General features: G+C 40.4%; 1 protein-coding gene across 2 annotated transcripts in view; it reads left to right on the top strand.

The window, feature by feature from the left end:
- vps39 (VPS39 subunit of HOPS complex) overlaps positions 1-15207 on the top strand; it is a 20411-nt gene extending 5204 nt beyond the window's left edge. Inside the window, exons 9-24 of one of the 2 annotated variants that reach the window (XM_020604188.1) lie at positions 1115-1235; positions 1602-1722; positions 2027-2153; positions 2642-2784; positions 2971-3111; positions 3684-3825; positions 5376-5462; positions 6326-6399; positions 6647-6863; positions 8113-8241; positions 8373-8475; positions 8861-8906; positions 9629-9778; positions 11608-11742; positions 12923-13014; positions 13354-15207. In XM_020604188.1, the coding sequence (XP_020459844.1) occupies positions 1115-1235; positions 1602-1722; positions 2027-2153; positions 2642-2784; positions 2971-3111; positions 3684-3825; positions 5376-5462; positions 6326-6399; positions 6647-6863; positions 8113-8241; positions 8373-8475; positions 8861-8906; positions 9629-9778; positions 11608-11742; positions 12923-13014; positions 13354-13435 (1910 nt within the window). In that variant the 3' untranslated portion in view covers positions 13436-15207. Of the gene's footprint in view, positions 1-1114; positions 1236-1601; positions 1723-2023; positions 2154-2641; positions 2785-2970; positions 3112-3683; positions 3826-5375; positions 5463-6325; positions 6400-6646; positions 6864-8112; positions 8242-8372; positions 8476-8860; positions 8907-9628; positions 9779-11607; positions 11743-12922; positions 13015-13353 lie in introns of both variants that reach the window. The other variant, XM_020604187.1, reaches the window with a different exon arrangement.

Below are 15207 nucleotides of genomic sequence, written 5' to 3'. Positions count from 1 at the left end.
TAAAAAGAGTTTGGTAAGTTGCCCTGTGGGTTCATGGACGGATTAAGAAATATCTATGAATACTGTGCCTGCAACAGTACAGCTTATTCACCTGCTGTTACAGTAATCGAGCAGGTTTGTTTACATAGCAATAATTGGACTATGAAGCATTGTTCTGTCACTTGTTGTCATCCAGCTGCTGTCTGCCACTTCTTTCTTTCTACTCTTCCTGAGCTGTGGTGCTGTTTTCTGCATGTCTGAGGAGGAAAGACATTTTTAACCTGTGACTAAGATATCACATGCCTCGGGTACTGATGAATATTGTGATAGAGGTGATACAAATGAACTCTCACATTGTTTTAAAGGCCACTCTGTCAGTGTTCATTGGAATGTAGAGCAGCAAATGAAGCCCTCAAGCGGTGGTTTCATATAATTTGCAGTTTCCTTGTTTTGATACACTCAGCACTGTGGCTTTGGCGTCCATGAGCAGAGGATGAGTGCTGGTCAGATTAAAATGCTCGTAACTGGTTGTAGCTGGAGCAGAGGGCTGACCTTTCCTCTGTGAGTATAGTCTGTCCTGTGTCCAGAGTCCAGTCCTAGGCCTTTATAGATTAACTGACTCTGGCAGGGTTTCCTGCCCAATTAGCTTTAAGGTCTTCACTTAATCACAAATGAATGGCAAATTAAAGAAAAATGAGATAAGTTAGTGCAAACGTCCCTTTGTTTTTCCAAACAAAAAAATTAAAAATGAGTTTTCTCACTTTTAGTGGCTAAAGGGCAACACAGTTACTCTCCCTGTAAGCCTTCTTACCACCAGGATCTTGATGGCACCAGCTTGTTGTAATACACCACTGTCCTGTTTCCCTGCATCACAAGCTTCAGAAAAATCACATCCCAACTGAGCATTCACTAAGTATGAATGTTATTTTGACCCACTGTGTGTACAGTAGCTAAAATACTGTTTGTATTACTCATATTATAAAAGTGTTATTTTACATCCAAAAAGTTCATTTGCCTTCTTTCCCTCAAATGGTTGAACCATTTCATGTTATTTGCAGGCGATATGTAATATACTAATCTTATTCAGTTGTGGTTGCACAACATTGTAGCACTGCCTTCTCTTTGTTGTTCTCAGAGCACCAGCCTCCATACATTATAGCCGTTCTCCCTCGGTATGTGGAGATTCGGACCTTTGAGCCGAGGCTCCTGGTGCAGAGCGTGGAGCTGCAGAGACCTCGCTTCATCACCTCAGCAGGGTGAGGCAGACAGTCCTCTGAGGTTTTTGTTCTATTAGTACATTTTAATTTGTGTAGGTTTGATTTTAATCCACCGTATTATTGCAGACGATGTTGAGCACAACTGCAGATTTCAGTCAGAATTCCTAATGAGCATGAAGCTTCAGCACCAAAGATTTTTCGGCATGCACACACTGTAGTTGGTCTGATGGTGAACAGTGGCTTTTCGTTAAGAAGACAGTCCATCATTTGTTGCTTTCATCTGCTCTCCTAGTGTTCATGTATAATGATAATGAAGCTGGTAATGTCAGTTCGTCCTCCCAAAGAAAAACACTTTTGTTCCAGACTGTTCTCACTAATCTTGTTTTCTCATCTTATCTTTCACAGGCCGAATATTGTTTATGTTGCCAGCAACCACTTTGTGTGGCGCCTGGTACCCGTGTCAATAGCCAGCCAGATCCGGCAGCTTCTTCAGGATAAGCAGTTTGAGCTGGCTCTCCAGTTAGCTGTGAGCAACAGAACCACTTCCCTCACTACTAAACCGTGTTATTAAATTCACTTTGTGCTTTAGCTCAGAGAATGGCACATTAAAATCACTTATATTGATTAGGACCAGTACATTCAAACAGTACAATGCTCAGAGCTTTGTTCTTCATGGGCAGTAAATCTAGCTTTCCAGGGATGTTTCCAAGAATAAAACTGGTCCTTCTTGTGGTTTTCACATTACAGGGAGCAACCATTTTGATAAGTCCACTGGAGAGATGATGCTGTAGCATGATGACTTTTCTGCTGTTTCTTTTTTCTGTCAGAAGATGAAGGATGATTCAGATGGTGACAAGAAGCAGCAGATACATCACATCCAGAATCTCTATGCCTTCAATCTGTTTTGCCAGAAGAGATTTGATGACTCCATGCAGGTGTTTGCCAAACTTGGCACAGGTAGGACCCCCATCCCTCCTGGTGGACCCCTGAAATCTTGAAAATAATATGCTGTTTTGTTGGTGAAGAACAGAAGAAGTGATTTGATTTTCTAAATATCATCAGTTTCACCAACATGATCACAGCCTGGTTCGGCTGAATCTGGTCACAATTATGTTATGTTTATTCTGCCTACTTTTTTGTCTTCATGAACTCATTTGACATTTGTTGTTTATTGCATATATTAATGTAAATGGTTTTATCCACAAATGACTTTCACATGTAATGATGTCACATCTGGGCTCTTACCCACATTCATGGCGGTTTCTCTGCTTTAATGAGCTCTTGATTTCAGATCTGGTTACACAGTTGTTGTTTTTTGTACTAAGTATGGTGTTTAGTGATCATGTTTTGTCCTCAAAACAGATCTTTAATCAAAGACTACTAAGCAAACTCAAGTATCATACATGGAATAAAATTTTACAAATGTGGTCTCCTTTGCTCTGCAGATCCCACCCATGTGATTGGCCTGTACCCGGACCTGCTCCCATTAGATTACCGCAAACAGCTGCAGTATCCCAACCCTCTGCCCACTCTGTCTGGTGCAGAGCTGGAAAAAGCTCATCTCGCTCTTATTGATTACCTCACCCAGGTTTGTGTGTATGATGGCAGGAGAACGTTTTGTCAGATCCCACTTTATGCAGGATTGTAAACGAGACTCTACAAAAACTAAACCTCTAATGTCATAATAATAACATTAATGGAGAGTGCAATGGACACTGATGAAAATCTAATGAAATGCAGTATTAATAATCTATTTCTTTTCTTGCTCTCACAGAAACGCAGCCACCTGGTGAAACAGCTGAATGACTCGGACCCTTCCACGACATCTCCACTCATGGAAGGCACACCTACTATTAAAAGCCGCAAAAAACTCCTGCAGATCATTGATACCACCCTGCTCAAATGTTACCTGCATGTGAGGCCACAGTCTTCTAGTATTCATACTTGTTTTCAGTGCACATACTTTAAAGAATCAAAAACCGAGTCACAGTTAAAAGTATTGTGATTTACAGTAAGTGTGAGCTCATTCAGATGAAGTGGCTGCAGGAATTTGGGCTTGAGATGACTTATATAGGCAGCCAAAGTTAAGTTTATGCACAGAATGGCTGGGCTCTGCATGAGGAGAAAAACATGATGTACCTCAAAGTCTTTCTGCTGCTCCTCCACATTGAACTGAGGCAGTTCATGTGACTTGTGCAATCAAGGAAAGTGCCACTAGGTGCTTTTCTTTAGAGTTATAATAAGTCCTGTGAGTTGGTGGGCAGGGCCAGATTACACTAGATGAATCATTTAGGAGTACCTAGTTTGGAGTTCCAAGTGTCTTCACCAGTTTATTTAAATGATAAACACTGTGAAGCAGAGAGGATGAAATAATCAGTGAAGTCACCTTCTTGTAGTCTTATGATGAAACACAGCTTGAGTTTTAAAGGTTTGGATGGATTCATGTTTGGTTTGCATGTTTTGTAATCTGCTCCTGCTCCCATTCAGACCAATGTGGCCCTGGTGTCCCCTCTCCTTCGTCTGGAGAACAACCACTGCCACATCGAGGAGAGCGAGTACGTCCTGAAGAAAGCTCACAAGTACAGTGAGCTCATTATTCTCTATGAGAAGAAGGGCCTGCACCGGAAAGGTAATAATTCATTCAAGCCTGTAGGGATTTATACTCCTCCTTCAGCTGTTGATGGCTGCTGAGGAAAATTGTCAGACATCTCTCTCTTTTGAGTTCAAGTGCATGTTCAGATATCCTAGCTGCTTAAGATTTAGCTAAACTAAATCTAACCAAGTTGAAAACACCAGATTGGAAACTGCTACAAAATAACTCTTATATTTTAATACAGAGACAATCAATTACTGTGTTCATTTATTTTCTTATCCTGTTAACGATGTTTGCATAAGTATAGTTTGTTGACAGCAGTGAAATAGTTGCTGATCAGCTGAGAAACACAACATACAGATTTCCAGCTTGATGTGAAACAGTTCACATAAATCAGAAGGTTTCCTGGTGACAGACGCCAGCAGCAGTAGTTAGGAGCAGGGCAGCCTGGCTGCAGGACAAGGACAGAGATCTGAAGTTGTTGATGATCATAAAACATGATATATGAATCAAATGCATAGAATCTCATGTTCAATATTCCTCCACCAGCCCTTATCAATACGGGTCCAGCATCACACACTTGTGGACACACACAGCGGCACAGCTGCTGAACAAAATCTGAGGGAATAAGCTGTATATACCTAGTCAGCAATATCCATTGTTAAACAACAGAAGAAGCTGTACTGTTTTATTGTTAGTGCATCTGTTAGATACACCCAGTAGTCTACACTCATTAACCCAGAATGAGAAAGTAAAACATGCAAAAATGTTGCATTTATTAAAAAATTAAAAACAGAAATTTCATTTATAAAAGTGGCTTTTCAGTGACATTTCCTCTGAGATGGTTATTTATTATTATTATTATTATTTGAAGTGAGAACACAAGTATTATGCAGCAGACAGAGAAATGATTCAAGTGGATACTGGCTGATATCACTGGTCAGCTTTATTTGTTGGAGTGTGGTTTATCTGTTGAAGACTTCAGTATGACAAATAAAGGCACAACAGTAAACTACAATTAAACATCCGTTTTCTTTCATGTGGGATGTTGAATGTGTATTTAAATGAGGAAGCACTTGTTTCATTCATTGTTGGCAGTCTCCTCATTACCTCCTCATTCAAATACAAAGCCTTTGTGAGCTGAGGTGTTCCATCGTGTTTAAATTGAATAGCTACCACTTATGTGCTTCTAACTAAGTTGTATTCTGGGCATGGGGTATATCATCTCTGTCAGACTCCACCGTTTATCTCGGATGAGGTTTCCTACATGTGGTTGATTCGTCATCCTCATAGGTTAGAGATGTTTTAATGGCTCTTGGTTTCTGCGGCATATTCTGGGCTGTTCTCGCTGTGAGCACGGCTGGATTTAATCAGCCTGCAGCAGTTTGTGCTTGTGATGTCAAGCTGCTTGGGTCTGCCTCTCTCTTCCTGCCAATTCAAACCAGCTGTTCTCAGCCACCAATTAACACTGTGCATATGCTTTGTCCAGTTTCTGTTGATAGAGCAATTATGCAGTGCAGTGCAGTGCACAGCAGAGCTAGTGACCTCTGTCATTTTATGCCTTCACCCTGTTTGCCCTCTCACAGCTCTGCAGGTGCTGCTTGACCAGTCTACCAAGGCCAACTCTCCGCTGAAGGGCCATGAGCGAACAGTTCAGTACCTCCAAAGACTGGGTGAGGATCGATGGCCAACTTACATTTGTTTTAAGTTAGTGTCAAAGTTGTGGTTTCCACAAGGTATGTTGTGTTTTTTGGCATGATTTTGGGAAGGCCTCTGAGAAAACTTTCACTCTGATTAATTGTGAATGCTGGATCAGATTCATATTCTGCATCTCTCACTTGCCATGACCTCCAGTCTTTCATTTGTCTGACTCTGACTCAGTGTGAGGCTTTTGTATCATGTGCTGTGTAACTCTGTTAACTCTTTATGTCTCTGCCCAAACAAAACTGTACTCACTGGGTGCTTGGTAGTTAAAGGTGCTGTGTGTTATTGGTAAATGCAGCAGTGTCAACCTGATGTCCAGTGCCGCAGTAGACTGCTCCACAGTCTTGGCCCTGCAGTTGGAAAGGCTTGATCACTTCTGAGCTTTAGACGTAGGCACACCTAGCAGCAGCTGGTTGGTGGACCTGAGTGATCTTCCTGGGACAGGCAGATGTACAGGCTCTATGAAGTAGGGGGGGCTCTAGACCATTTAAAGACAGTTTAAAATCAATTCTTTACTGGACTGGAAGCCACTGAAATGAGGCAAGAAACAGAGTTACATGGTCACGTTTCCGGCTTCAGGTGAAGCTTTTTCTTGGATTATTGAATGAACATGTTCAAATTGGCTTTGGTTTTTATTTTTCTCATCAGCATTTCATCTGTTTACAACCTGTGATTGAACTAAAAAAAGTCACATCTTGATCATTTGTTGATCATGTGTTCAGCAGATTGTCTTTGCTTTCTAATGTGATGCCTGACAGCGTGGTTACCAGTTTTCCTCTGAGCTCTGTTAGTGAAGCTGAATTAACTTTTATGCATTAATCTTGTCACACAGGGCTGGAGAATCTGGGAATAATCTTTGAGTTTTCTCCCTGGGTGCTAAAGATCAATCCTGAAGATGGCCTGAAGGTGGGTCGCAAAATATTTACACAGTTCGGCGTTCACACATTTGCAACCTTTTGGTTTTAAATAGTGCTTGGTTCTATTATTTGTACCATTTTAATTCTCATAACCTCCAGATAGCACTTTGACAGCCAGGACCAAGAAGAGAAAAATGGCAATTGACCTTTCTTTTCAAAGCCTGCCTTTATTTTATGCTCACTTCCCTTAAGGTAAAGCTCTGCTCTGTAGGTTTAAAATCTCTCTTCCTGTCCAGATCTTCACTGAGGACCTGACAGAGGTGGAGACTTTGCCTCGAGACAAGGTGCTGAACTTCCTAAAGGATGGCTTTAAAGATCTTGCCATCCCATATTTGGAACACATCATCTACATGTGGGAAGAGAAAGGCCCAGAGTTTCATAATGTGCTGATCCAGCTCTACCTGGAAAAGGTTCAAGTCCTCATGAAAGAGTATCTCAACTCACTGCCAGAAGGTATGAGCAAGAGGAAACTTGCAAGTTATTACTCGTTTCTACTACTTTCAACCACAGCTATGAATATGACCAAAGTAGTGTTTTTAGGTAATTCAACAAGAAATGAGGGATTGATTTACTTTATTTTTTTAAATCCTGATTCAGATATATCATCAAGTGGTACTGACTGATACTTAACATTCAAGATAAGCTAGAAAATAAAGGAAATTCTTTAAATGAAAGGATTTCATTGTGGTGCCAGACCTGGAGGTTGACGTGACCCTGAAGCGTTAATATGCTTTTTACCGCCACCCCCCACCCCCTGTCATTTGTGAAAGTCAATGTAATTTAATTTTTCGAGCTTATTGTTGTTGGTGTGTGTGTGTGTGTGTGTGTGTGTGTGTGTGTGTGTGTGTGTGTGTGTGTGTGTGTGTGTGTGTGTGTGTGTGTGTGTGTGATTACATCATATGGGTTCAATTTCGCTTTGCTTCCACATTCATTATCTCTCATTGTTTTGCAATGCAGCCCCTGTCATGACTTATTATGAGGTCTAACTGTCTCTTTGTGTTTGTACTTTTTTAATGCTCATCCAGGGATTGTGCATCAAAGTGGACCTCTCAGTCAATACTTGCAGGGATGCTCATTAATGTGCACTCGGTCTGCAAATAAACCAATAAAAATAAATCTGTCCTTGCAGCAGGTTATTGCTTCACGTCGTGTTATAAAGCATATTGCAGTACACATCCCATGATTGTAAGATATTGTTTGTCTGAGATTAATGTGATTCTTAACAAAGATAAGTCTGTGCATCCAGACACTGCAAATATTTAAGTCTGCTCCCTCATGGGTGCAGGCTTAAAACCTCTTTTGTTTACTTTTGAAACGCTGTGTGCTTGATCACTGATGCTGATAGGGGTGTAACTAAAGTTAATTTTCTTTATTCAAGTAATTTGCTAATCTTATTCTTGAATTGTTCCATTTATAAATTGTCAGACAATTTCCCAGAGCCAAAGGTGATGTCTAGCTTGTCTGACCAGCTGTTCAGAATTCCAAAGAAATTCCATTTGTTATCACAGAAGACTAAGAAAAGCAGCAAATATTCATTTTTGATAAAGTGGAACAAGTGATTTCCTCTTAAAAATGACTAGACGTATTAGCTGACTACCACATTTGTTTTTACATTTATCTTCTGTTCATTACGTAACTGATCAGTTGATTGACTGATCATCACACCTGTAAACATTACATTATAATTTCTGTGCTGTTTTAGGAGTTCCAGCTGTTGCTGCAGGGAAGGAGGAGGGTGACCTGGGCAAGTACAGGGACAAGCTGCTGTCTTTCCTAGATATTTCCATCAGCTACGAACCCTCCACGCTCATTGTCGACTTCCCCTTTGATGGTAAGAACTGAATTTACCCTTAGAGTAGATGGCAAGTGTGTGGACTCAGTTACAGAAGAAGGTTTCAACAAATTTGTATATATTTAAGATGAAGAACGTAAACCTGCACTTTTGATATAATTTTCTCTAAGGCCTGCTGGAGGAGCGGGCGCTGCTGCTGGGTCGGATGGGTATGCACGAACAGGCGCTGTTCATCTACGTGCACATCCTGAAAGACACCCGCATGGCTGAAGAGTGAGTAGTACTCCAAACACCACAAGATCCTGCATAACTGGGTGGAACTTGAATACCAACTAGCAGGCAAATATTTGTTCTGCCTAGCATTAAATTATGCTCAAGGGCCACGAGTGAAAAAAAGTCATGTGTAATGGAACAGCCCTCATTACCTTGTTACAGTGCTGTGAGCGTGTTTGTCAAATAAAGTCAGCTTTAAGAAATTAAGTTGTAAGTTTCTTTCAAACTTTATATTTGCTCTGTGAAGTTTATTTTATGGGTCCCGTTTTTCCAGCTAATTTCCTAGAAATGCTCCTCATAATGTCCTACTAACTTAGCTGGTGTTTATCTGTAAATTTCTGTAAAATGTGCTTTTTATTCATGATATTCTGTGCTCTCTTTGCAGATACTGTCACGGGCACTACAACAATTTAGTTGAAGGAAATAAAGATGTAAGAAACTTTTACTGTAATTTAAATTTTTTTTTCCCCACTCCTGTGTTTGAAGTATGTTAATATTAAACCCACTGTTACTGGCTGATTGTAAAGAAATATTGGATATTTCAACAATTATACTTGGTTTGCTTTCTTACTGAGAGTTAGATAAAAATATCGTTAACATTCTCATATCTGTACATTCAGTATGTAGGTACAGTCAGCAGCCAGTTAACCTAATTAGCATAAATACAGGAAGTGGGGAAATGGCGCTCTCTCAAGGTAACAAAATCTGCCTACCAGCATAGCTACAGCTCAGTAATTAAGTTTTTCTTAATCTAAATTTGTTTTTATGCTTCAGTAAAACATATTACATAAAATGTTGAATTAGGTTTGTATGTAAACTCCTTCTAACTCTTCTTTTATTAATGATATTTTGAATTCATTTCTTGCCTAATGACTTGTATCTAACTTGGTAGACACATCTTGTTTTTTTTGTAAGGTTTTATTTTAGTATCTCTATCTTGAATCTAAAGGGACCTTAGTGATTTGCTGTTCCATATTGTCTTGCAGTTTTTTGTGCTGTTTCCTTTGCTCTGTACTTTCTCTGTGGGCATTTACTGTAAATGCCAGCACTTAGTATCTCCGTGGCAAATGCTCTGTCATTGAAAGTAAAATAATCAGATTCAGATCAAATGTGCACTAAGAGAATTATTAACAGCTCTATTTTCTCTTTGCAGGTTTATCTGTCTCTTCTGCGAATGTACCTGTCGCCCCCTGACGTCCACTGCCTGGGCCCCATCCAGATGGAGCTGTCGGAGCCTGAGGCCAACCTCCAGGCAGCCCTGCAGGTCCTGGAGCTGCACCACACCAAGCTCAACACCACCAAGGTAAACAACAGTAGAGCAACACCCTGCTCCTCCCTGGGGTGACTTTAGAACAAACTCTAGTCTGGTGATACAAATAGTTCTGCTTTTGTCTCCTTTTAGATCATAAAACACATTTACTCTCAATCTCCAGTAAGTTGTCACAGAAACGTTCTGTAAATTTGCTTTGGCATTTGTGAGATGGCCAAAATTTGACAAACAAAACTATTGTACATTAATTTGACTTTCCTACGTGGTGAAGTTCACCTGGTGCTTGAAACTGCCCATTAAATTAGACAGCAAGAATTTGTTTCTAATTCAATCCATTATTATTATTAGACTCTTAGCATTGCCTAAATTTATCAATAATTTAAGACAAGATGCGGCTGTGAAGGTGAAACGGAAAAGAGTTGTCTTGTTTAGGATGGATTAAGATGAGCTTTAATAACGACATGCACTCACAAAATTAGTTCTGTGGCATTTGGTGTGAAATTAAAGCAGCGACTCAACCGAACACAGCTTGTTTAAAGATTTGATTTAGTTTGTTTTTAGAGCGAGATCAGAAGTGTTGGCACTGCTGGTGGTACCTGCAATCAAGCTGCTGCCTTTGTGATAGAAAATGTCTGTCAAACCAAACAAAAACATTTCCATCACAGCACGGATCAAGAGGCGTCTGTGTCACAGTGTGAATATCCTGGATAAAATTCCTTTTATAAATTAGATTTGAACGCCTGCACCCAGAACCAAAAGAGCAAAGAGTCACTTTTATTTTTGTTTTATCCCCAAGAAACAGAGGCACAGTCTGTGATTATACCTTCACCGTTTCACTATAAATATTTAAATACAAAACTGGAGCTGCTCTGAGTTTTATTCTGGTTGTAAAATGCACTGTTCTTTGTGTGAGTGTTTATGAGCATGTTCAGGTGTAGATCCCCAGGCCGGAGCTCTCCATCTTATTTTTCTTTGCCACCCTGACTCCTGTGCTCTCTCGCTGGCTTTAATGGCACCCTGCTCTCAGTCCACTCGCCTGGCTTCGCTCCCAGACTCTCAGGGAGACGACTTCTAACATGAAGCATCTTATTTGTGTGTTTGGTTGTGAAACCTTTTCCTGACAAGTCCATTGTCACGATTATGTCTTTCTTTAGTTATGTCTGACATGTTTCCATTTTTATCTTTGAGCGCTGTGACACTATGAATCTTCCAACAGAGCTTGTGTAAGAGTGTTTGAATGACGTATTCACTATGGACATGAACAGCGCAACAGTGTTTGTAACTGTAACTTAGCAGCTCTGACCATATTTTAAGACAAATTTCAAAGGGTTCACTCGCCGTGTCTTGCTACTGTGCACAGCATACAGTAAATCCTGTTGTTTCTCAGCAGAAAAACACTAAGTTGACTGTCTTGAGTATAACTAGGCTATTTGTACTAATTTAATTAAATAACACTGGATTCAGGAGAGCAACAAGACTACTGGCCTCGATTGTTTAGTTTCCCTGAGAGTTTCCACAGAAGCACACGGGAAATATTTGAATTGTTTTGATTTCTAAAGGTAAAAGCAGATGTTGCCAGTTTTGGGGATGTCATGTAAGGACAGTTTAACAAGTTATACAACAAATTACTTTTTCCCCAGAGTGATTTAATTCAGTATTTATCATTTCGAAATGGTTTTTTGAATGATAAGTCTTAACAAAAGTGGAACGACTCTGTTATGTCTTTTCTTGTGAATTCAGTTCAGATATTGTTTCACCACAACATGAAGATTCCCACCACCACTAGAGAAGATGCTCACTTAAAAAAAAAAATGTTGTCATGATGTGTTTTGCATTTAACAAGCTTGCTGTTTGGTTTCCAGGCCATCAATCTGCTCCCAGCAAATACTCAGATCCGAGAGATCCGGGTCTTCCTGGAGAGCGTCCTGGAAGAGAAAGCTCAGAGGAAACGCTGCAACCAAGTGTTGAAGAGTCTGCTGCAGGCCGAGTTCCTCAGGGTGAGTCCTGTGCAATTTACGTGCATGGGGGTTTATCTAAACAAGATTAAAATTCCATTTGTAAAGTCTATTGTAGTCGGCCAGTGACGTGACTGATGGCTGTGGAAAGTCAAAGAAAACCCATGTTGTTTGTGAGAATTGATTATTGTTTTTTTGACAGAGCATCACAGATGTCTGTCCTTTTTCTTCAAAATGATAATGTTACACTTTATTGATAGGCTGGTGAAGCCAGAGTGGGCTCTGCTACTAAATGAGAGTATTTCACAAGACTAAAGCTTTGAGGAAGGTCCTGAAATAAACAATTTTATTACAGTTTTTTATTTCCTGTTTTATGCAGTTCTCTCTTTGCCCTTTACATTTGTTTTAAGGTTTGTTGTGGGGGCCCTGTCCCTCAGATTGGGAGCCACTGGCCCAGAGCCCACAGTATTTCACCAGCAGATCATCTCCTGACAGCACAGTGCCGGAACATAGTGACCCCTTATCATTGGTTATGTCGCAAGGAAGTGTCCCTAAACCAACATGTTGTCGTTTTTATGTTCATGTTACAGTCAGACTCCACTGATGATCCAGGGGTATAGAATCGAAGATTTCCCTCACTCGTCTTTTCCTTGCGCCTTAGTCCCACCCACTTAAGATGGGCAAACTGTGAGGAGGAAGGAACTGAGGAAATACGTTTCATCTGACATGAGGTGTCCTCCAGTGATTCATATGAAACATCAAATCCCAAACGGATTTCCAGTGTCAGTCCATAACACACATCCGCGAAGGTTACACTCATATGTCCTCAGTTATAGCTCCTCCAGGCAGCCTCCTCGCCCCTCAGAACAGAAATAACAGTTTTGGGACGTCCTTCATTATGGCAGACCAGAATGACTGAATGACAGAATGGTCAAGCGAGTATCGAGGACAGAGGAGCGATAAAATAAGGGAATTGGGATTCAGTTTAGAGGTGGAACGATTGGTTAATCAACACATAGTGATTCAGCATGTATCCTGTAAAATTAAACAGAAAAAAAGTGCTTTCTCAAAGATGTGGTAATTTTTCATGACTGACTAAACTATTGATTGAACAAAACGATCTGGAGATAAACCAGCTGTGAAAAACAGCTGCTGGTTTCAGCCCTGCTCAGATTTTGCGTGCTGTCCATCGCGGCTCACCAAACATGTTCTATGTCTTCAGGTGCAAGAGGATCGCATTTTCCACCAGCAGGTTAAATGTGTCATCACAGAGGAAAAGACCTGCAGAGTCTGCAAGAAGAAAATCGGAAACAGGTAACACTGTCTCTGTGTAGGAGCTGAGGTTTTTGTTCTAACTGGACAGATTTTAAGTTTCTTTCTTGGAGTAATTTCAGGTGACCATGAAAATCCCAATTAATGTGGGATTATGCCACCGTCAGTGTGTAGCAAACAGCATCTTTTATAACTTTTTTTGTCTGTTCTATCAGCTTGAACTAGATTTTTTTTTTGCAGTGTGATGCTGTTAATTTCATAGTTTGGTCATTTTTAGTTTACTCCTACCATTTTTAATGAAAAGTTTATTTGCCAAAATGCAGTGAGTAGTAATTCATCCAACAGGAAGGCACTCTGTGTTTGTTTATCTTTGTTTTTCAGTGCGTTTGCCAGATATCCCAACGGCGTGGTGGTGCATTACTTCTGCTGCAAAGACCGCAACGTGTGTCCCACGGAGCAGTAACAGCTCGTCCCTTCTGTGACTGTTCACTAATAAATAATTCCCCCTCCCCCTTGTGGATTCAGTGCTTGACACTTGTATCCAATGCACCTTACAAAACTACGAGTGCAAATTTTTTTTTTTTTTTACTTGAGTTTAACCTGGACACTGTTGTCGTCTGCCCACTGAGCAGAACAAGGCTTCCTGGAAGCAGAGGCGGCGTCTTTCTTTCTCTCTGTGCTTGAAGTAACAGGAGAGATGTCAGTTGCAGGGGAGAAATGGAGAAAGAGGAAGGTGGACTGATATTTGAAAAGTCACTGTAATGTTCAAAGGGATACGCATCAGAAGTAAATGGGCACTTCTGACCAATTCCCAGATGAAGATGAGCTCTAACAACTGAAGTTAGTGCCCGGTCTCAGCAGGAGATGATTCCAAGCGTCGATCAGTGGGTGTCCTTTTTGTTCTTCCCCTCCTGTAACACTGTAAGCCTCAGACACTGCTTGATTGGCCATATAGACACTGCTGGAGTACTGTTAAATGCCTTCTGTGACTCTGGAGATTGTACTTACACACATCTGGCAGGATTGTTTTGTTAGCATGTCCTGGTACTGACAAAGCAAGACAGCATTCATCTCCGTGTTTTTGACTGTTTAGTGTTTTATTTAAACATTTGAGTTGACAACTATGATTATTCACATTCATTTACTGTCTTTACAGTATGGGGATGATTGCTGTCGGACAACATTCACTCCAAATTCATTTTTCTCATCTGTCATTCATTGTGTGTTTTCTTTCCCAGTCATAAAAGATAATGAAATAGACCAAAGTGAGACTATAAAACTTCTGAACAGCAGCTAAAGCAGCCACAGTTTGTAGTTACAGAATAATCTCTTAATTTCCAAAGAGTCACTTGCTTCAAAGACATCAGTATAGAGCTGCAGTGATTAGTCAAATTAGTCAGTTGACAGAAAAATGATGGTTCCAGCTTTTCAGATGGAGACAGTTGTTGCTCTTCTGTGTCATGTCGACAAGCAAACTGAAGATGTGACAGTAGGCTTGTTTTTCCATTTTATACTGTAGATTAAAGATAAAACACAGGAGATTAATTGATAATAAAAGTGTTGCGTCCTTGTATTAGTGTGCTAAAGGAGTGTTACAGTAGCACGAGTGGAGAGGACTCCTTAAGCCAGTGAACAGATTCAGTGGTGTCATTCACAACATCGTTCTAGGGTTTTCTGCCATAAGGCACAATAAGCTACTGGTCATATTGGATAAGTAAACAGCAGAACCCTTGTGTGTGTGGTGAAACTGAGCACAAGTGCGTTTTCTTGCTTATGAATTGAGTTTTGCTAGAGGGGAACTGTTTTTTCTTCTCAGAAGTTCTATAGCCTCACTGTAAGATGCATCACGGAAGTACAGCACTTTAAAAGTAGATGTCCTGTTTATTTATCGCCAGATCACGTATCTGTGATAAGAACTGGAAGTAATATGAATGAGAGGTACAATGTGATTGCTCTGTGTGTTTTAATGGCAATACTGGTAAAATAATGTATCTGTTTCCTGTCTGTCTCGGAGGTAATTCAAGAAGTAGGACTCTCCAGTTTGTTGGAAATGAAATGCATATGATGAATGTGTGTTTAGACTGAGTTAGTCACACTTGAATTATGTGACTTCAGCCTGTTTTTAACCATCTGAATGGTTTGGAGTATTTCTGCAATGTTTTTTTTTCCCCAAAAGTTGTAAAGTTATCTTCTGCATCTTAAATCCACCCCCCCACCCCCACTACTAAAGGTTTG

Source organism: Monopterus albus, unplaced genomic scaffold (genome assembly GCF_001952655.1).
Source record: "Monopterus albus unplaced genomic scaffold, M_albus_1.0 scaffold64.1, whole genome shotgun sequence".
NCBI classification, from domain to species: Eukaryota; Metazoa; Chordata; class Actinopteri; order Synbranchiformes; family Synbranchidae; genus Monopterus; species Monopterus albus.
Note: the sequence above shows the minus strand (reverse complement) of the source record. Positions and strands in the feature narration are given on the sequence as shown.